The following is a 21,718-nucleotide window of genomic DNA, read 5'->3' on the forward strand; positions in this document are numbered from 1 at the left end:
CCACGAAAACCGCGCACTAATTTCACTTAAACGAGCTACTGGACATTTTATGAGACCAACTATCGGATATGGCGCATTAATGAAATAAAGGAACAAACTGATTAGACTGTTCAGCGTGTGTCATCACCGCACAGAGAGGAAATGAAAAATCTTACCCACTGCATTGGAGTCATTCTCTCTGACCCCTCAGACAGTTCACCTTGGCACAGCCAGGCATCATCATCGAGTGTGGTCGTCATCTGCTTCCTAAGCCATGGAAGCACCATCGTGCGTATGTTATTTCTATGTTGGAATAACCTATTAATCACACAGGAAATATGATATTTCGGAAATCGGGTTGATTGACAGGGACCCCCGCTAATTCCATAGTCTAGTAACTGTTGAGTCATCATTCCAGGGGTTGACTGTCGCCACCTTGTGGTACTTTCATTGTGGCACCCCGGGAACAAAATGAGTCGGACATTCACCTTTCCAGACCCTGTCTAGCTGTTGAGTAGTGTGGTACAATCAAAGTAATAAAACAAACACGGACAAAACAGCCGTAACAAAGGAAACACACTATGGACAGATCATAGGGTACCAACATTTTATTTATAATATGAGGACAGTTAGAAATAAAATGCACATGGTAAAACAGTTTTCTTCATAGTGTTAGTGTTTACTTTGGTATACAATCTAATGTTCTGTGACAATACACATTTACTATATTCTTTATATGAGAATATCTGTGAGCATCCATCCATCCAGTATAAAGCTGACCTACAGGGATATCTTCTACATAATAACATTGTCATACCATCATTTATGCTTCATTTTGCAGGACTTTTCTTTTTCAGGCAACCACTGCATTCAGGCAATGTGTTACAAAATAAAGAGTGTTTAGAGAACAGTAAAAGAACAGTTGTATTGTCTTACGGTTAGATAATTATTACATTGTGTTATGACTTTCTTTTGACAGTTGCCATTCCTCACACCAGTTGCTATTCCTCACACCAGTTGCCATTCCTATCCATTGCATCTGCCTTACGACAGAGGGTTCAATATAGTGTTAATATCAAAGTTGCCTGAGATGGATGAGGTTGCCCCTAGATACTGATCAAGGGTCAGTTTTGTGTCTTTCCCCCTTCATGGTTAAAGCGGATGGTGAACGGATCCTAGAACTGTGCCTAAGGGTAGCTTCTACCCAGAGATTAACTTTCCAGCGCTCACAGCCTGGTCCTCTGATTGGCTGGCAGCTCATCTTGGTCGAGTCCCCACAGGAAGTTGCGCAGGCGTGTCACTTCCTTTTGTAGCTCGGGGCTGGGGATTGGCTGGGAGAGGTCCAGCTGAGGTGTCTCATTTGGCAGGATGAGAGGGGGGTGGTCCAGGAAACTTTCGAAGATGTCTTGGACAGAAAAGCATGAATAGATATTTAGTGGTCTGAGATTCTTAGGAAGAATCCCCTTCTATACATGTGTACTTACAATGTTCGGAACGTCTAAGGGCTGAATTCTACTTATCTCAAGTTTGCAGTTGTATCTAATGTTGTGTTCATAACCAAGTTGGAAGATGTGAAGTCGTAAATACCAGTTAGATGCGTTCACATGCTTTAAACTCATTGAGAAACACCGATTGGCTAATGGCCAACAAGCTTCATCAACCAAATCAAATCAAATTTTTGTCACATGCGCCGAATACAACAGGTGTAGACCTTACAGTGAAATGTTTACTTATGAGCCCCTAACCAACAGCGCAGTTAAAAAAAATATGGATAAGAATAAGAGATAAAAGTAACAAGTAATTAAAGAGCAGCAGTATATAAATAACAATATATAAAGGGAGTACAGAGTCAATGTGCAGGGGCACCGGTTAGTTGAGGTAGTATGTACATGTAGGTAGAGTTATTAAAGTGACTATGGATAGATGACAACAGAGAGTGGCAGTGGTGTGGAGAGGGGAAGGGGGGGGGGGGGCAATGCAAATAGTCTGGGTAGCCATTTGACTAGATGTTCAGGAGTCTTATGGCTTGGGGGTAGAAGCTGTTTAGAAGCCTCTTGGACCTAGAATTGGCGCTACGGTACCGCTTACCGTGTGGTAGCAGAGAGAACAGTCTATGACTAGGGTGGCTGGAGTCTTTGACAATTTTTAGGGCCTTCCTCTGACACCGCCTGGTATAGAGGTCCTGGATGGCAGGAAGCTTGGCCCCAGTGATGTACTGGGCCGGTCACACCACCCTCTGTAGTGCCTTGCGGTCGGAGGCCGAGCAGTTGCCATACCAGGCAGTGATGCAACCTGTCAGGATGCTCTCGATGGTGCAGCTGTAGAACCTTTTGAGGATCCCATGCCAAATCTTTTCAGTCTCCTGAGGGGGAATAGGTTTTGTCGTGCCCTCTTCACAACTGTCTTGGTGTGCTTGGATCATGTTAGTTTGTTGGTGATGTGGACACCAAGGAACTTGAAGCTCTCAACCTGCTCCACTGCAGCCCCGTCGATGAGAATGGGGGCGTGCTCGGTCCTCTTTTTCCTGTAGTCCACAATCATCTCATTTGTCTTGATCACGTTGAGGGAGAGGTTGTTGTCCTGGCACCACACGGCCATGTCTCTGACCTCTTCCCTATAGGCTGTCTCGTTGTTGTCGGTGATCAGGCCTACCACTGTTATGTCATCAACACCATCATTAAATTTGCCGGAGTCGTGCCTGGCAGTGCAGCCATGAGTGAACAGGGAGTACAGGAGGGGGCTGAGCACGCACCCCTGAGGGGCCCCTGTGTTGAGGATCAGCGTGGCGGATGTTGTTACCTACCCTTACCACCTGGGGGCGGCCTGTCCAGAAGTCCAGGATCCAGTTGCAGAGGGAGGGGTTCAGTCCCAGGGTCCTTAGCTTGTTGATGAGCTTTGTGGGCACTATGGTGTTGAACGCTGAGCTGTAGTCAATGAATAGCATTCTCACATAGGTGTTCCTTTTGTCCAGGTGGGAAAGGGCAGTGTTGAGTGCAATAGAGACTGCATCATCTGTGGATCTGTTGGAGCTGTATGCAAATTGGAGTGGGTCTAGGGTCTAGCCAAGAGTCTTCTAACCATAATCTAAAAGTAGAGCTATCATGCTTGTAAACAAATTATAGTGTTCAAAAACCATATTAATAGATTGCTATTTATAATACATTTTTTGTTGTTACATTTATCTACCGAAAATGCTGTTATCGAAGTCTATTCCTTAGTAGGTGATGTCAGAGATCAGCATGTGGGAGAAGTCGGAGCTTAGGGATGATAGACGAGTTTCCCACTAGTAATTACTAGTTGGAGGAGTGTTCACATGGATTTTTCCCCAGTCGTATATGGTAAATACTACCTTCCCACTTGGTTATGAATGCAGCATTAGCTCCTACATAATGACCCTCCAGGACTCCCAACTCCTCCCCTCTCGTGTCTCACCTCCACTGAGCTCCGTCCCAGGGGGAGGGGCCCAGGAGGTCGGTGGGGCTCTGGCCGGTCCCAGCTTGTAATGGGTCAGCAGATGGTGCAGCTGGGTGGGGCTTAGCAAGGCATGGTCCTCCTGTAGGCTGGCCCAGGATGACTGGCAGGGGAGAGACAAGAGAAGAACCAATGAGCAACAGAACAGAGAAGGAGGAAAGGTGGACGATATCAGCAATGTCTACAACTGAGATGGGATGCCAAATCTAAAATCTACCCCTAGCCCCTTGTCACCTCTAGATGACCCCTTATATCTTAAAATAACTAAATGGGTGTGAACAAATTAATGGAAAAACGTGTCTATCTGGCTTCCTAGAGCGGTTATCATACAGTTTATACCTATCTGATCCAATCAGCTTTAGGAGAAGGCATCAGGAAGTGTCTAGAGGTAGGGGCTAGGGGTGGATGTGTGATAAGTCAAATAGGTTTAGAGGAAGAACAACACAACAACAAAAACAACGAGACCAAAACATGATTCTTTATCCAGAATGTTTTGGATCATTATCTTGCTAAATCGACTGATTGTTAACTGGCTAAACCAGCATTATTTTTACCTGGATGAGGCGGGTCTTAGGGACGCACAGGAAATTGACTGTGACGGACAGCTTCTTCAGGAACTCAGAGGCGATATCTCCAAGTCCCGCGCCCTGCAGCCAGTCCAGAACCAGGTCCAGGTTTGTACGGATCTGGACCGCTCTAGACCAGGAGAACAGACCATCTGAGAGAGGGAGGGAGAGAGGGTGGAGGGAGACAGAAAGAGAGAGAGAAGAGGAAGAAGAGACAAAGAGAGGGAGTGTGTGTGTGTGTTAGTGCACATCTGAACCAGGGTTGGAAAGTTCAAGTTATTTCAGAGCCGCACCCAGATTCTCTGTCTCGCTGTGCTTGGTAGCGCGCATCCCCTTATGACCTCTACACTAAATGGTTCGTGCACAAACAATGGCTTGTGTAGCGGAAAGCAATTTCTGCATGTGTAATGTGGAACCCACTTAGCTCATGACTGCAGCTTCGTTAGACCAACCCCTGACCTTGGGCCCCAGTATGACCCCTGCCCTCTCACCTCTCTCCAGCAGTGTGTTGAGCAGGGAGGTGTTGGTGAAGAAGAAGAGGTAGCCGAAGGTTTGGGAGGTGAGTGGAGGGGAGAGGCAGGCCTCCCGGGACATCATCAGGGAGCAGCGGTACACCTCCACCAGCCCAGCCACCGTAGGGGGGAGGGAGGACACGTCCTCCCCTTCTCCCTCCCCTCCACCACCCTCACCCCTCTCCATCTCCCTACCCTCATCTCTTTCCTTCTCTTTTTCCAGGCTGGAGAAAGGGTTGTTGTCCAGGAGAGCTGGGAGGAGGGAGTACAGCGTCTGACAGAGCGACAGAGAGAGATTAATTCATGTATAGATCGGGATATAATTATGTACGGTAACTTGATTGTGTCTTGAGTGTGAGGTAACTCAACCTCCCTCACCTTTGTGAGGTGGTACACGCACTGCTGGAAGGTGTGCATTATCACGTCATCAAGCTGCGCCAGGGCCTCGGAGCAGGTGTCCAGGTCAGCTGACAACACCGGGTCACCAGGAGCTGAGGGTAAATATATATTCATTAACTTCTAACTACTGTCATATAACTACTGGATTGCAGAACAATCCAAAATATATTTCACTTCAATGACGAAACTAACTCTTGTTTTGACTACTGTGGGGCTAAATGATGATAGCAGGAATGTCACACAGGAAGAGGAAGACACAAAGATACAACAGCCATGTGACATCAAAAAGAGTGATAAGGTTGATATTACAAAATGCTTTTATTGTAGAAAGAAGCTTTTTTTGGCAGATGATCGATGGTGATCTGCATTGATCAAGAGAAAATGGACTCTTATGACACAGGTGTCTCACCCTCAAACTCCCAGTCTCTCTCCATGGCCTCAGCTTTGACCTGGAAGAAGTTGAGGAGCTCTGTGGCATTGGACATCCAGAACATCAGAGGTCGAAGGTCAGAGGACAGCTTCTGTGCACTGGGCGCACTCAGTTCAACCTCCTGCTCTGTGGAACTGGGCAGACCAGACCAGAACACACACAGTGTTATAGAAGTTGTTGTCACTATCTATTCATCTATCTCAAGGAGTTACAGCAAGTCCTTGATCTATTTTAATGAGCGTGCAGTGACTGTGTTCAGTAACACTATATTTGCATAGTTGCTCTACAGACTATCAGTAACATTTCAACAAACTGTCTACTAACCCTAACCCTTAACCCAACCCTCAACTTAACCTTTATCCTAGACCTTATTCTAAACTTAACCCAAACCTTAGCATGCAGTTACTTATCAACAGATAGTTTGTTGATAATATGACCATATGTAGAGCATCTACAGATGGACAATCCAGACTATCCAAATAAAGTGTGACCCAGGGTCCTACTACATCTGATTACATCTGTTAACTGCTATTCGCTTGGGATAACATCTGCTAAATGAACATTAATATTAATAGATATTTGTGTACAGTATTAGTTTATCAGTATCATAAACAGTTTATACTTTGCTAAATAGTATCTGCATGTTCAACACATTATTTACAGACACACAAGCTGGACAATCAGTGCTCTTGATTCCCCCTAATACAGCCCTAAGGGAAGTTCCAAACACAGGAAACAGCTGAAATATGACGTTGAGCAGAAATGATCTTACTTTTGCGTGGGATGCTTATCCCCGAATTCCTTAATGTTATCCTGTAAAAAGAGTTGGAGAGGAAAGAGAGGACATGAGAGGAGAGACACGTCTCGGCTTAGTGGCAGAGGAGGAAAAGGGGGGGATTACAAAGTCTGGACAGGCCACCAGGACAATTACAACACAGTTTCCAGAAGGAAGTGACATCAGCTCATCCCCTGTGCTGTTCATCTACAGTGACAGGCATCTGTCTGTCTGAATGAATCCCTGTTCACAGCCTACAGTGTTTCAGAGAAAGACGTGTCAGTCTGGGGCTGGCTTTATAGCCCTTTACAATCCTATTTTATCTGCTGTGTATCTTTCTCTGTCAGTCTTGACTGAGCTACGGCTAGTTAGCGTTATTACAACTGAGATGATCCTAGACAGTTTTTCAAATGAACTCACCCAAACGATCCCTTTGATCTGATTGGCTGCTTTCAGCAGCAACTGAGGTGTGAGGGCGGGATCCAGGTGTTTGGAGGCGTGGTCAATCATGATTGACAGGAGAAAGGCTGGGGCTAAAGGCCCGCCCTCTGAGTCTGGAGAGGAGTTCTTAGAGATTATCTCCTGATGGAGAAACAGTTGCTTTAAATGTATAGTCCTGTTTCAGCTCATATGTACCCGTTATCAACCAATAAAGTAATATATGTGGTAACAATAGATACTTTAAGTTTCAGGTACCTCCCCCCACTTATATAACACAGTTCTATACTCTAATCTGTAGCAGACAGGTAACAGACACAGTGGTGTAACTAACAGACACAGGGGTCTTTCTTCTCTCACCTGTAGCAGAGCGTCAGTGTGGTGGGGCTGGAACCGCAGCAGAGCCTCAGTGGACCCCAGGTACTGCCTCAACGCTTCCTGTCTGTCCACCAATCCCGAGAGGCAGCAGGTGGAGGGAACGTCGGCTTGCCAAGGCAGCACCAATACCAGCGGAGGGGCCGGGGTCACGCGGGGGTCACGATACAGGAAGAGAAAATGACCTCCTATGCCAATCACGTCCCCAGGTTTAAGCACCGCCTCCCGGTAGAGAGCTTCTCCGTTGTGTGTGACAACTCCTCCTCTGAAGGGACGCATCAGAGCTGGGGAGAGAGAGAAAATAGGTTGATTAACTAGTAACATTATAATTGAAGTTCTGCTCATAAACTGCTTATAAAAAGGTATGACAGTTTTCTAACCATATATAAGGGGGTATCAAGAAGTGTCTAGTGGTAGGATCTCGAGAGGTTGATTGTGGACAGGGAAATACTGTAAAATCAGGTGTCAACGTGTAGTAAGGAATTGTTACGTCTTTGGATAGATGTAAGCACATATGGAAAAGGCTCCCTATTTTGCAGGCACTTTTCTGTTTGTTCAGGTCTGCAAACATCACAGGAGTGGGGCCAGGATTTAGGACTAGGGTTGTTTGTGGACCAGGCCTACCTTGCCCAGAGGGAGCGTCGGGTACGGCTGAGTCTCTCCTGACCAACAGGTGCCTGGCCAGCATGTCTGGAGCAGAGAGGAACGTTTCCACCTTCAGAGGCCTCTTCCCCTTCCTCTCCCTTTCTCTGTCCTTCTCTCTCTCCCTCATCGTTGGCTTCCGCCCAAACACGTGTGTGTGCCCTGCCATGATGTACAAAACAAAGTCCTGTAGAAAACACAGAGGAGAACGGAAGAAGGAAATAAAGAAAGAAAGAGAGAAGGGAGTCTGTTATCATCCGAAGGCCATGGTTATGATAAGGGGACATCTTGGAGATCTTAAGTTGTGCGGAGGTCAGGAGATAAGGTATGAAGTGTGTCACAGTTTGCTACAATGAAGACCTGTGTGAGGTCACTGTGAGAGATGGAGTGATGTACACAGTGGGGTTTTGTGTGTCTCCAAAGGTATTGTTTTGCTGTAAGTCTGTTTTGTGCTCAGGGTTGAATGGGAGAGGCTGGGGAAGGGTTGGAAACAGTGATGGTATGTGGCGATTAGGGGAATGCAGGTATGATGTCATGTTCAGGGTGTGTGTGTGTGATCATCTGGGAGGCGCAGGTCTAACCTTGCTCTGGTCGTAGCCCTGCAGCAACAGGAAGTAGGGTCGGTCCGTGGGCGGGAGGATCAGGCTCTGTGACATCACTTCCAGGTCGCAGGCTGAGTAGTCTTTCTCCTCCTCCACTGCTTTGTCTGCTTTGTTCCTCCGCTCCACCTCGTCTCTGACCTTTGACCTCATCATCTAAGACAGAGGGAGGAGTCTTTATGGTCAGACTGCTGCACTGCTGAGATTAGGTGGGGTTGACCTGTTGCTATCATGTTGCAATATGTGTTGAAACATCCTCTCATCCTCACCTCTCCGTGCTCCAATGGAGCTATCATGCTCACAATGTTCTTCCTGTCCTGGAGTCCTGCACTGTTGTTAGGGTGGTTTCCGGAGCGACGGGGGTCATTGCCGACATGGTTTCCTTGGCGACGCCTCAGGCTGAGGTTCATGTCGCTGATGCTCCTCCTGAGTTCCGAGTTCCGTCCTCGATGACCTCGCTCGCCTTCCTCAGCCCCGCCCCCCGACTGTATGCGGCTCCGCCTCCAACGTACACCTGTTACCACGACAACCAGACATTTCATTAAAAACAAAGAAACTACACTTTTCACTGGATGACTGTAGGAAACCCCAGATGTAAGAGCTGGTCATCAAGAGACACTATATTGTCCTTTTACCTGTGTGGTTCTCTCCTTCCCTCTCTCGCTCCTTCTCTTTCTCCCTCTCCCTCTCCTCTTTTTCGTAGTCGTCCCGTCTCTGGATCTCAAAGCGGCGTTCAAACCCATCCTTGGGCCGCCACATGTCCACCAATAGCAGCGGGCATTCCCATTCTGCCACGCCCCTACGACACTCTGTCTCCCATTGGACGGCTCCATCCGGTTGCTGGATGGGCTTTCCAATGACATCACACAACAGGAAGTCTTCCGGGCTGTGTTTCTGTAGGGCTAGGAGAGGGAGGCAGGGCGACCAGGCTAATTATTTTTCCTATGAATATGACTTGCATAAAGTGGACATTATTGCTCAATTGAGGTGTTCACAGCTGTGGTTTATTTACTGGAACAATTCTGGCTAGATGCCTGACTTCATGGTGCAATGATATGTGTCAACAAGCAATATGAAAACCAGTAAGCCACTGGCCCTTTCTCTACAGTTACCGTCATTTTCTGTCATTTTGCCATGACAGGCATAGGCTACATACTGAAACTCCCAAAGCTTTTGGCTATAATAGTTATTGTGTGGTAATCATACAATAATTTAATCCCATGTTTATCTGAACTTTCCCGCCTCTCTTACATGAATCCCTGTACTGTACTCGGTCTGTACTCTCTCTCTCTTTCTGCCTCTTACCTGCATCGCCCGTCTCCTCCCTCTCTCTCTCCGTATAGCGGGTGATGACCTGGGCGATGAGCTGTTTGGCTGTAGAGTGGGCGGTAGCCAGCAAGGAGCGGTAGTTAGCCCCACTAGACAGAGCATCCCCATAGATCTTGATGAGGCCTGGGGCTGTGGAGGAGGCAGGGGGCAGGTAGTGGTGGGAGGAAGGGGCAGCAGAGTGGGCCCACACCTCCCTCTCCCCTATGGCCTTGTCTCGATCACTGTTGGAGCGCCCCCTCAGGAAGAGGTGGGAAAGACGCTTGGTGCGGGACTGGGGCCCGGCTGGACGGGGCCGGAGGAAGGCCGGAGAGGGAGAGGGGGATGGGGGAGCGAGGGAGGGGGTGGAGATGGAGAGGGAAGAGGAAGGGGCAGAGGGGGCCTCGTGGAGGGACGCTGCATCAGAGCTGGTGGTGGACCTAGTGAGAGAGAAGGAGAGGAGGGGGAAAGAAAGAGAGACAGGGGGAGTAGGGGATGTCAGCTGTGAGTTATGGTTGACAGAACTGAACATAGACAATATTAACTGCTGGAAAACGGTCACAGGATTCAAGGAACACTGCATGACATGTGACACATGACCATACAATCAAATCAGTCCATAACGAGCTGTTCTCTTGGTTAATTTATTGTATGCAAAAACATGTCAGACACTTAACTTGACTGTGGCTGGAGATATAGTGAGGAGGACTGAAGGATAAACAAACTGAATTCAGAACAAACTGAAAAAACAGCGAGTCAGCAGACCGGCAGACAGACCGAAAAGACCAATGGAGTTAAGAGACCTGGGATGATGTGTGATAAGTTGATTAGTTGAGTCAGATGTGTTAGTGCTGGACTAGAACAAAATCGTTGAGAATCAACATTGGATGAAGTGACATTGAGGTACTGTACATACAGTTGAAGTCGGAAGATTACATACACTTAGGTTGGAGTCATTAAAACTAGTTTTCAACCACTCCACAAATTTCTTGTTAACAAATTATAGTTTTGGCCAGTCGGTTAGGACATCTACTTTGTGCAATGCTAAGTCATTTTCCAACAATTGTTTACAGACAGATTATTTCACTTATAATTCACTGTATCACAATTCCAGTGGGTCAGAAGTTTACATACACTAAGTTGACTGTGCCTTTAAACAGCTTGGAAAATTCCAGAAAATTATGTCATGGCTTTAGAAGCTTCTGATAGGCTAATTGACATAATTTGAGTCAATTGGAGGTGTACCTATGGATGTATTTCAAGGCCTACCTTCAAACTCAGTGCCTTTTTGCTTGACATCATGGGACAATCAAAAGAAATAAGCAAAGACCTCAGAAAATAAATTGTAGACCTCCACAAGTCTGGTTCATCCTTGGGAGCAATTTCCAAACGCCTGAAGGTACCACATTCATCTGTACAAACAATAGTACGCAAGTAAAAACACCATGGGACCACGCAGCCATCATACCACTCAGGAAGGCGACGCGTTCTGTCTCCTAGAGATGAACGTACTTTGGTGCGAAAAAGTGCAAATCAATCCCAGAACAAAAGCAAAGGACCTTGTGAAGATGCTGGAGGAAACAGGTACAAAAGTATCTATATCCACAGTAAAATGAGTGCTACATCGACATAACCTGAAAGGCCGCTCAGCAAGGAAGAAGCCACTGCTCCAAAACCACCATAAAAAAGCCAGACTATGGTTTGCAACTGCACATGGGGACAAAGATCGTACTTTTTGGAGAAATGTTCTCTGGTCTGATGAAACAAAAATAGAACTGTTTGGCCATAATGACCATCGTTATGTTTGGAGGAAAAACGGGAGGCTTGCAAGCCGAAGAACACCATCCCAACCGTGAAGCATGGGGGGTGGCAGCATCATGTTGTGGGGGTGCTTTGCTGCAGGAGGGCCTGGTGCACTTCACAAAATAGATGGCATCATGAGGCAGGACAATTATGTGGATATATTGAAGCAACATCTCAAGACATCAGTCAGGAAGTTAAAGCGTGGTCGCAAATGGGTCTTCCAAATAGACAACTACCCCAAGCATACTTCCAAAGTTGTGTCAAAATGGCTTAAGGACAAGAAAGCCAATGTATTGGAGTGGCCATCACAAAGCCCTGACCTCAATCTTGTCGAAAATTTGTGGGCAGAACTGAAAAAGCGTGTGCGAGCAAGGAGGCCTACAAACCTGACTCGGTTACACCAGCTCTGTCAGGAGGAATGGGACAAAATTCACCCAACTTATTGTGGGAAGCTTGTGGAAGGCTACCCAAAACGTTTGACCCAAGTTAAACAATTTAAAGGCAATGCTACCAAATACTAATTGAGTGTATGTAAACTTCTGACCCACTGGGAATGTGATGAAAGAAATCAAAGCTGAAATAAATAATTCTCTCTGCTATTATTCTGACATTTCACATTTTTAAAATAAAGTGGTGATCCTAACTGACCTAAGACAGGGAATTTTTACTAGGATTAAATGTCAGGAATTGTGAAAAGCTGAGTTTAAATGTATTTGGCTAAGGAGTATGTAAACTTCCGACTTCAACTGTAGGTAGCAGAGAGACTGACTTGACAGAGACAGCGCTGGGCCAGCGGCCCCCCAGCTTGGCAAAGTGTTTCCTGGGAGAGTTGATCCACAGACCCACAGGGAAATGGAGCTTCCTGAAGCGAGGACTGTCAGTCCCCTCCATCTGATCCATCTGAGAACCAAAGAGAGAGAGAGAGAAAGGTATTGTGTAATGTGAGAACTCAAAGAACACAGATCAAATGTTCATAATCTTTGAGTTAATTAATTAAGATGTGTGTGGACTATACTGCTTTACATTCTATTCATGTGGGCCTGAAACAGGCCCTTGTTATATTTGGACATAAATCAAAGGTTGAATTATCAGGGGGAGGAAGACTGACATTTTCCTCCAAACAACCCAACTGGGGGTATGTAATCCTAAAATTGTCAAATAATGATATCATCATCATGAATAGTTTGAGATCCCCCGGATCCTTGTAGAATTGTTCATTGCTACACACCAAAGCAATTTGGCTGTGGAAGTGATTGTTGCCCCCCATTGTTAAAAAAATAAATAATAATAATTTAAATGGTAGATAGGTTACACTTGGCTCAAATCATCTCAAATTCTTACATTACAGCACTGTAAATGACATCTTTGTCACAAAGGTACTCTAAATTGAATGTGTTTTTTAAAATGTTTTATTTTTTTATTCTACTTTCTATAATGCAATGTGGCAAAAGAAACAGCAAGAATATATCAGCAACATTTTACGGTGGAAAATGATCAATATTGTGACCTCTAGCTTATCATGGATGACAGCTCAAATGTTAAAATGTCATGGAAAAGTAACGAACCAATGCAACACAATATGCCCTCTACAATAAAAGCGTATTTGAAAGTACTTACCGAGAACGACTGCAGTTCCCTCTTCGTATAAGTGTTTTATTAGTCCTTCTCAACAGAAAAAAAGAGAATTGTTAAAAACAACTTCGTATTTTCCTTTTTCCCCAAGACAAAAACTCCATTTTCAAAACGTCTATCTGCGCCACAGGTATCTCTCTTTCTCTCGAACACGTTCTCTTCATCAATATAGTCGCTCTCTTTAAAATCAGAACATATTTTTCTCCACTTTCTCTCTTTTTCTTTGTGTTTTCTGTCTGTCTTCTAGGTAATGGTGGTAAGGGCTCCTTCTCTCTCTCTCTCTGCCTCTGTGGGTCTATAGATAGAGAAACAGGCCCATTGTTCTAAGTGACAGAATTTCCTTCCTTCACGCTGGACAACACCTATATCCTGAGAGAGAGAGAGAGAGGAAATGGGGAGATTATTTTGTGATGCACACACTTGCTGGCCCCTTGTACCCTCCCTGGACATACTGTATATACTGTACATACACACTATAAAGAGATAAGACTAGGAATAGAGAATGGGGGAGGGGTTAATCCAGCATTCCCCTGTCTCCCTCAAGCACACATGCACACTCGTGGACACTGGTCGGATTCCGTTAGACCATTGCCTTTGGCATTAGGATGCTTTGGAGCGCTGGGGTTGGGTACGGAGAAAATTGGGTGGGGGCGGGGGCTGGGGGGCAGTGAGAATCTGTGATTAATTTGGACAACTAATTACTTTAACACAGCCACTGAGAAAAGAGGTTTATGCTCCCAGCTTAAAAATTATAGCAGTCAGTCAGAACGTATACCCTTTGTCTAGTTGTCCACAGGAATGTTACTTTTGAAGTGTAGTCCAGAGTTCAGATCTTTGATTGTCCAAGAAATTGCATTGTAGTGCATCAAGAAACCGGCCTATAATGTTTTCTAGAAAAGGACATCATTTGAGCAGCAGGTTTTTGCTGAAAAGAGGAAGAAGGAAACAGTGAGACAGGAAGTCAGAGAAAGAGGGACACCTGTGACCTCTGACCTTGTCTACAACAGGAAGATGGTGACAGGAAAAGAGAGGACAGGCAGGGAGAGAGGGGGAGCAAGAAAAGGAGAAAGAGAGAAAGTTACATTGGATTCATCATAATATCTGAACCAGTTGGCTAAGGCTACATACATCCCTTCCACTATAATAACATATATAGTTCACACTATCCATTCTTACAATGTGTTAATAAATGTACAATAAATCTTGAAACTATGCAACTGAAGTTATAGGCTATTACAGGTAGTACCAAAACAAACAAAAACTAGACGCTTCCTTCGAAATGAGACAGTGTTCCAAACCACACAGTGTACTTCCACTGAGTAGGTAGTGAGCTCGTCCAGACACCCGGAGGTCTTTGGCTTGGAGAGGTGCTCACAGACAGGGATGGACGGGTGACAGCAACCTGTGAACACTCCTTTGCGTCATGGAGTTTCTTTGTTATGTTTGCTTTTGACGCAAGGGTGACAACTCATCCCCTTTTCCAGGTAGATAACCCTCTGTTGGTTTTCGTTGGAATAACTGTCAACTAAAAGAATGACACTTTACACTTGGCACAGTTCAGGTGTGGGCCTACACAGTATTCTCTTCCTTGTTCTCCTCTCTCTTTTCTTTGGGAACAGATACGAGTTAGAAGCTATTTATCTTTACTATTGTTAGACATACTGACACAGTTGCGGGGGATCTTTTTTAGCCTGGGCAAAGCTTTATCACAATGTCCATTTTGGCCTGGTGCTGTGGGCCCTGTATTTTCGAAAAACAAAACAAACAAGCTCTTCTCACAGCCTACATTGCTTACAAATGTGTGAGCAACTTTTATGAGCAAGACAACGCTGCTGGAGGACAGAGATTTGCAGAGGTTTCTAGATGTTGAAAGGCAGGGGTAAAAATAGATGACTCATAGCATTGGCCATCCTGTTGATTTTGGGACAGACATAAATAAGGCTGTTGATTTGGGACAGGAGGTCATGCTATTGATTTGAGACAGGAGGTCATCCTGTTGATTTGGGACAGAATTTCATCCTGTTGATTTGGGACGGAATTTCATCCTGTTGATTTGAGATCAGGCTTTTGATTTGGGACTGGATCAGGTGTTTTTGTCCGGGGCTACAGCATAAAATGTGCTGTTGGGGGTAATGGGAGACTGGCGTTGGGAAACACTGTACTAGGCTATCACCGACATGTTTGACATGATCTTCTTAGTGTAAATAAATTATGCTAAATTCAGTGATTACACTTCATATCGCTTAAATATCCCAAAGTGATTCCCATAATTTATTTCTGTTTCTAATCATTGTTAATAGACAATAGAGAAAAAAAGTATGCATAAAACCTGGGAAACGATTACTTTTTTCTCATTCCCATACCATGGTGATTACACTTGCTAGTCCACTCACAACGTCCAACATCCCAGCATACATTGCGGTCTTCCTGTGAGAGAGGACACAAGAAACAGTCCAAGGTAGGTCGTGTAAAACTGCCGGAAAATCATAAGAATTTGTCTCTTTCAATTATTATACTGAGGTTCGGTATTGTTTTGTTTGTGTGGAAGTATTTCAATTCATTGGATATAACGTGTGCCGTGCCACTTTTGATATACAGCCGGCTAGCTAGCTGAGTTCAAGCTAATGTAGCAAGCTAGCCAGCAAGCAAGCCAACAAATACATTTGAAGCTATGCCAACTATGCTAGCAAGCTATGCTACATTAGTTCATTCGATGTGGTTAGTGAGCTGTAATTTCTAACTTTCTAGCTAGTCAGAAATCTCCATTAAAGTAGTTTACTTATTTGTTAACTAACGTTAGTTACCAGGAAATAAGGGTTGATAAGTCACCTTCCACGACTGAATTCAAGCTAGCTAAGGTTACAACTTCGGCGATGTCATTTACAAAATAGCCTCCAACACTCTACTCAGCAAATTGGATGTAGTCTATCACAGTGCCATCCGTTTTGTCACCAAAGCCCCATTATACTACTGACATTCCTGACATTTAATCTTAATAAAAATTCAGTCAGGTTTGTAGGCCTCCTTACTCACACGCTTTTTCAGTTCTGCCCACAAATTTGACAGGATTGAGGTCAGGGCTTTGTGATGGCCACTCCAATACCTTGACTTTGTTGTCCTTATGCCATTTTGCCACAACTTTGGAAGTATGCTTGGGGTCATTGTCCATTTGGAAGACCCATGTGCGACCAAGCTTTAACTTCCTGACTTGAGGTTGCTTCAATATATCCACATAATTTTACTGCCTCATGAAGTCATCTATTTTGTGAAGTGCACCAGTCCCTCCTGCAGCAAAGCACACCCACAACATGGGGGGTGCTAGTGTAACGGATGTGAAATGGCTAGCTAGTTAGCGGGTACGCGCTAGTAGCGTTTCAATCAGTTACGTCACTTGCTCTGAAACCTATTAGTAGTGTTGCCCCTTGCTCTGCAAGGGCCGTGGCCTTTGTGGAGCGATGGGTAACGATGCTTCGTGGGCGACCGTTGTTGATGTGTGCAGAGGGTCCCTGGTTCGCGCCCGTGTCGGGGCGAGGGGACGGTTTAAAGTTATACTGTTACACTTGCAAGCCTCCCCCTTTTCCCTCCAAACATATCGATGGTCATTATGGCCAAACAGTTCTATTTTTGTTTCATCAGACCAGAGGACATTTCTCCAAAAAGTACGATCTTTGTCCCCATGTGCAGTTGCAAACCGTAGTCTGGCTTTTTTATGGCAGTTTTGGAGCAGTGACTTCCTTGATGAGCGGCCTTTCAGGTTATGTCGATATAGGACTCATTTTCCTGTGGATATAGATACTTCTGTACTTGTTTCCTCCAGCATCTTCACAAGGTCCTTTTGCTGTTGTTCTGGGATTGATTTGCACTTTTCGCACCAAAGTACGTTCATCTCTAGGATGCAGAACGCTCCTTCCTGAGCGGTATGATGGCTGCGTGATCCCATGGTGTTTGTACTTGCGTACTATTGTTTGTACAGATGAATGTGGTACCTTCAGGCGTTTGGAAATTGCTCCCAAGGATGAACCAGACTTGTGGAGGTCTACAATTTATTTTCTGAGGTCTTGGCTGATTTCTTTTGATTGTCCCATGATGTCAAGCAAAAAGGCACAGAGTTTGAAGGTAGGCCTTGAAATATATCCACAGGTACACCTCCAATTTACTCAAATGATGTCAATTAGCCTATCAGAAGCTTCTGAAGCCATGACATAATTTTCTGGAATTTTCCAAGCTGTTTAAAGGCACAGTCAACTTAGAGTATGTAAACTTCTGACCCACTGGAATTGTGATACAGTGAAATAATCTTTCTGTAAACAATTGTTGGAATAATTACTTGTGTCGTGCAGAAAGTAGATGTCCTAACTTACTTGCCAAAACTATAGTTTGTTAACAAGAAATTTGTGGAGTAGTTGAAAACAAGTTTTAATGACTCCGACCTAAGTGTATGTAATCTTCCGACTTCAACTGTATTTGTTGCCAAACCCACTGGCTCCAGGTCATCTATAAGTCTTTGCTCGGTAAAGCCCCACCTTATCTCAGCTCACTGGTCACCATAGCAACACCCACCCATAGCACGCTCTCCAGCAGGTATATTTCACTGGTCATCCCCAAAGCCAATTCCTCCTTTGGCCGCCTTTCCTTCCAGTTCTCCGCTGCCCATGATTGGAACAAATTGCAAAAATCACTTCTATCTCCCTCTCTAACTTTAAGCATCAGCTGTCAGAGCAGCTTACCGATCACTGTACCTGTACACAGCCCATCTGTAAATAGCACACCCAACTACCTCATCCCCAATATTGTTTTTCTTAATTTTTTTATTATTTTTTTGCTCTTTTGCACCCCGGTGTCTCTACTTGCACATAATAATTTGCACATCTATCACTCCAGTGTTTAATTGCTAAATTGTAATTATTTTGCCTCTGGCCTATTTATTGCCTTACCTCCCTAATCTTACTACATTTGCACACACTGTATATAGATTTTTCTATTGTGTTACTGACTGTACGTTTGTTTATCCCATGTGTAACTTTGTTGTTTTTGTCGCACTACTTTGCTTTGTCTTGGCCAGGTCGTAGTTGTAAATGAGAACTTGTTCTCAACTGGCCTACCTGGTTAAATAAAGGTGAAATAAATAAGCTTTCTATCGGTCTGTTAGTCCTAGTTGTGAGTTGTCATTGCGCTAGCTATGATCTAGTCAAATAGACAGCTGTACAGGCTCTCATGGATAAGTATTTTGCTAGCTAATAGGCCTATCTGAACTAGTCCATTCCATATTCTATTATCATGACAACAAGATAATTTCCTACTGTGTGCAAGTGTATAGTTAGCTTCGGAAGCCCAGGCCAGTCAACGAGAGCAGATTTGGAAGGATGGCCTCGTGAGACTAGTGTACAACTCATGTTTAGTTTCATGACATTATATGACAGCTCCCTATCGATGTGTTGACATAGTGAGACCGCCAGCATGTCTGATGTTATTGAGGAGAAGATAAAGAACTACAGGACGGCTCCCTTTGACGCCCGCTTCCCTAACACCAACCAGACCCGCAACTGCTTTCAGAACTATCTGGGTAAGTTAGCTAGCTGATCAACTACTTCTCTTTTCTGACCCGACACACACTCTATCTCCCTCTCCCCCTCTTTCTCCAGGGCCTGCCAGCAGTCTACTGCTCATTTCTACCTCCCAACTGACACACACACACACAATGGTGGAATGACAGGATACTTCTAGCCATCAGGCTCTTCTGCCACCCTGAACACTCTAGGTTCCCTTCCAAGCAATTTTCTTCACAAAGATTAAGATCTGGGTTGGTTAACAAAACAAGGATTGTTATCTGAAGCCCAATTTAACCTCATTTGCCTGGACTAAGAATCATGCTGTTGATGATTTGCAGTTGATGTGCATTGTAAACGGTGGTATTTGCTCTCGAAGCATTGATGCATGTCCAACTTCTTTGGTTGATAAGAGCCCCATGAGAAGCACCTCCTCAGACAGTGATCTAAATCACTATCGGTTCACATTAGACCAGATAGAATGTTGGCTGTCCGTCAGCTATTCACCAAGGTACGCCATCATAAGCCAACTGTCTGTACAGACTGATATGTCCGTTAGGCAAGGGTACTACTTGGGTATGCCAGATCTTTTCGGTCTTCAACACTCGTTTAGTAAGGATAGCCTAATGTATCTGTCGGTGTACTTTTCTTTTTACGTAGGTATTTTAGTCATTTAGCAGACTAACAGTAGTGAGTGCATACATTTATTTATTTAGTTTCATACTGGTCTCTCGTGGGATTCAAACCCACAACCTTGGCGTTGCACGCGTCCGTGCTCAACCGACTGAGCCACACGGGACCCCACTGTCAGTTTTAATTAGTGTCAGATTTCTGTTGACATCATTTAGCACATCAGATAAGGTTCCATTTGTGGTGGCTGTTTGCTATTAGATTTTTAGGTTCAGAAACGTAACACCAGTGTCAGTAAAAGTTGTAATAACTGTCTTAATGCTTACCACTTCATTCTGTCAATATTAACTCTCTCCTCCCTCTCTTTCTAGACTTCCACAGGTGCAACAAAGCTTTGTCAGACAAAGGCCAGGATGTGGCTCCCTGTGACTGGTACCAGAGGGTCTACAAGAGTATCTGTCCCATGAGCTGGGTACGTATGCTGCTACTGTGGCTCATAGTATGGTGCGGGCACTACTTTATAAGGTTAAGCAGAGCTATAGAGTGGCAAACTATTCAAACAGAGCCTAAAGGAGTGGGCATACACACAATGCCCCCTAACTGCCTTCCCATGGTTGTGTAGTATTGTCAGCAATGATTGGACCTCCCCTAGAGATGGATGATGAATCACTTTAATCAGCTCACATTAGAACCTACTTTCACTCACATTAGCAGTGCCTCAACTATTCACAATGTGCCAACAGTCTGATGAGCACCACATTCCATAGAAGCCTTTAGTAGTTCCGGCATGTCTAAGCTCTGCCAACAGTCTGTTCTGACATGTCCACTGAGTGGTACAGTTATGAATGTACCTGTTCTTCTGTGTCTCAAATGTCCTTACCTGAAGTGGTAGTTGGTATACAGTGTAGACCTCTATGTTGCAAGTGTTTATACACTCTGTTTGTTGTGAGTCCAAAGCTGACCATGGTTCCAGTCTGAAGTCGATTCCTACCCCCTACCCTTAGACACTTTTCATAGATCTGAAAGCATGGGATGGGTGTACAGTGAAGGCAGAATGAAGGCTACAGTAGCTACTGTGTTATAACTGTAAGTTACACTGTTTAACAGTTTAACCTCATGAGCGCATTTCCTCCTGCAGGTCGCCAAGTGGGACGACCAGATAGAGGCCGGAAGCTTTCCCGGCAAGATCTAAAATGGCTAACCTCAGGACATTCTGTTAGCCACACCTTCAACTTTGACCCCTGTAGCGTGCCTAAGGACATGTGTTGGCCACGTACCACACCATTCTAAATGTTATTAACAGTGTTACTTATGTTACAAGCACTTAATAAAAATACGCACCCGTTTTGAACCTGTCTGGTGGTGGTTCATTTGGTATTTTATTAGGATCCCCATTAGCCGGTGCAGCAGTTACTCTTCCTGGGTCCACACACAACCTAAAACGTTGCAAAATACATAACACTGATAGACAGGAACAGAAACACATTTTAAATAAGAACAATACAACTAAAAAAGGTCCTGTACTGCATACATATACACAGCATATACATACAAGATTTTAGGACATACAGCAGGGTTTTCCAACTGGTGGGCCGAATCAGGCCCGCAGGTTATTTTATTTGGACCCCCAAGTTATTGCATTTTTTATTGTTGGACATAAAAGTCTAAAAAAACAACAGCAAATCAGCTCAGTGATTTACATTTTGGTAATCCAAAGTGTTCCCTCACATAATAGAGACGTATATGAAAGTAAGCAAGATTTGAACTTTTTTATGTTTTTTTGTGGTCAATTTGCCGTCTACAAATGATTTGTAGTTCGGTCCACGGCTGAATCTAGTTTATGATCCCTGTCATACAGGGTCAGAGGCTGTGAGGTGTTGCCTCACTTTTTTTTTTTTTTAACTAACTTTGCTGCTTGCCTGAGTGACCCGAGTTGGAAGTGAGTTCCATGCAACCATCGCTCGATACGATACTGTGCATTACCTTGAGTGCATTCTGGATTTGGGGACCGTGTAGAGACCCCTGGTGGGGTAAGTACTGTGTCAGCTGTATGTAAGTGAGATACAAACAATTTGGAATTTTCAACAGTATGTTTCTTACAAGAGTGATGTGGTCAATCTCATCTACTTTGAGCCAGGAGAGACATTGAATGTTGAAAATACAACCTATTCTCGCTATTTTGACAGGGTTCTTTTTAATTTGATATACCACTTAATTCAGCTGGACATCTTTGAGTTACAATGATGTTTCTGTGATAGTCGGTCTATTGAATAGTTGTTGGTCATTAGGAATGCAATTTTTTTGACTGAAAAATTCCAATCAATCTTATACATTTTATAACTGGGCTCAGTCACAGCATAGACTGACATTGATTCTGCAGCTTCCAAGTCTTCCATAGCAGCTAATCTCCATATGATGGCAGTAGTCATTACTAGAAATAAATTCAATGCAATGCCCACTTTGTAACACAGGGTGACAGTGTTGGATCAATTCAATGCATTTCTGCTAAAGTCACCAGTTTCTGCATACTGGCAATCTTGAAGAGCTTTCTGATCAGTGAGAATGTCTGCTGATTTTGTATTTATTTTTTTGTGCCATATATCATGACCACCTCAG

The 21,718-nt window shown here is 44.4% G+C and overlaps 2 protein-coding genes across 3 annotated transcripts; one reads left to right on the plus strand and one right to left on the minus strand.

Annotated features, from left to right (window-relative positions):
- Nucleotides 1-572: 572 nt before the first annotated feature.
- LOC120030853 (ras-interacting protein 1-like) lies at nucleotides 573-13,231 on the minus strand. 2 transcript variants are annotated; one of them, XM_038976336.1, is made up of 16 exons: nucleotides 12,912-13,230; nucleotides 12,064-12,194; nucleotides 9,492-9,931; nucleotides 8,822-9,088; nucleotides 8,456-8,700; nucleotides 8,169-8,342; nucleotides 7,570-7,774; nucleotides 6,931-7,229; nucleotides 6,553-6,714; nucleotides 6,130-6,170; nucleotides 5,337-5,491; nucleotides 4,907-5,019; nucleotides 4,508-4,802; nucleotides 4,005-4,168; nucleotides 3,412-3,553; nucleotides 573-1,384 (listed from the first exon to the last, which is right to left on the minus strand). In XM_038976336.1, the coding sequence occupies exons 2-16, from the start codon at nucleotides 12,192-12,194 to the stop codon at nucleotides 1,206-1,208; spliced, it is 3,012 nt and encodes a 1,003-aa protein (XP_038832264.1). In that variant the 5' UTR covers nucleotides 12,912-13,230; the 3' UTR covers nucleotides 573-1,205. The 2 variants fall into 2 exon arrangements, with proteins under 2 accessions (XP_038832264.1, XP_038832265.1); XM_038976337.1 differs by lacking the exon at nucleotides 6,553-6,714 and having other exon boundaries at nucleotides 12,912-13,231.
- Nucleotides 13,232-15,278: 2,047 nt separating this feature from the next.
- Nucleotides 15,279-20,453, plus strand: LOC120030854 (cytochrome c oxidase subunit 6B1-like). Its single transcript, XM_038976338.1, has 4 exons — nucleotides 15,279-15,384; nucleotides 18,371-18,489; nucleotides 19,474-19,574; nucleotides 20,241-20,453. The coding sequence occupies exons 2-4, from the start codon at nucleotides 18,384-18,386 to the stop codon at nucleotides 20,292-20,294; spliced, it is 261 nt and encodes an 86-aa protein (XP_038832266.1). The 5' UTR covers nucleotides 15,279-15,384; nucleotides 18,371-18,383; the 3' UTR covers nucleotides 20,295-20,453.
- Nucleotides 20,454-21,718: the final 1,265 nt, after the last annotated feature.

The sequence above is a fragment of the Salvelinus namaycush genome, chromosome 37 (genome assembly GCF_016432855.1).
Source record: "Salvelinus namaycush isolate Seneca chromosome 37, SaNama_1.0, whole genome shotgun sequence".
NCBI lineage: Eukaryota > Metazoa > Chordata > Actinopteri > Salmoniformes > Salmonidae > Salvelinus > Salvelinus namaycush.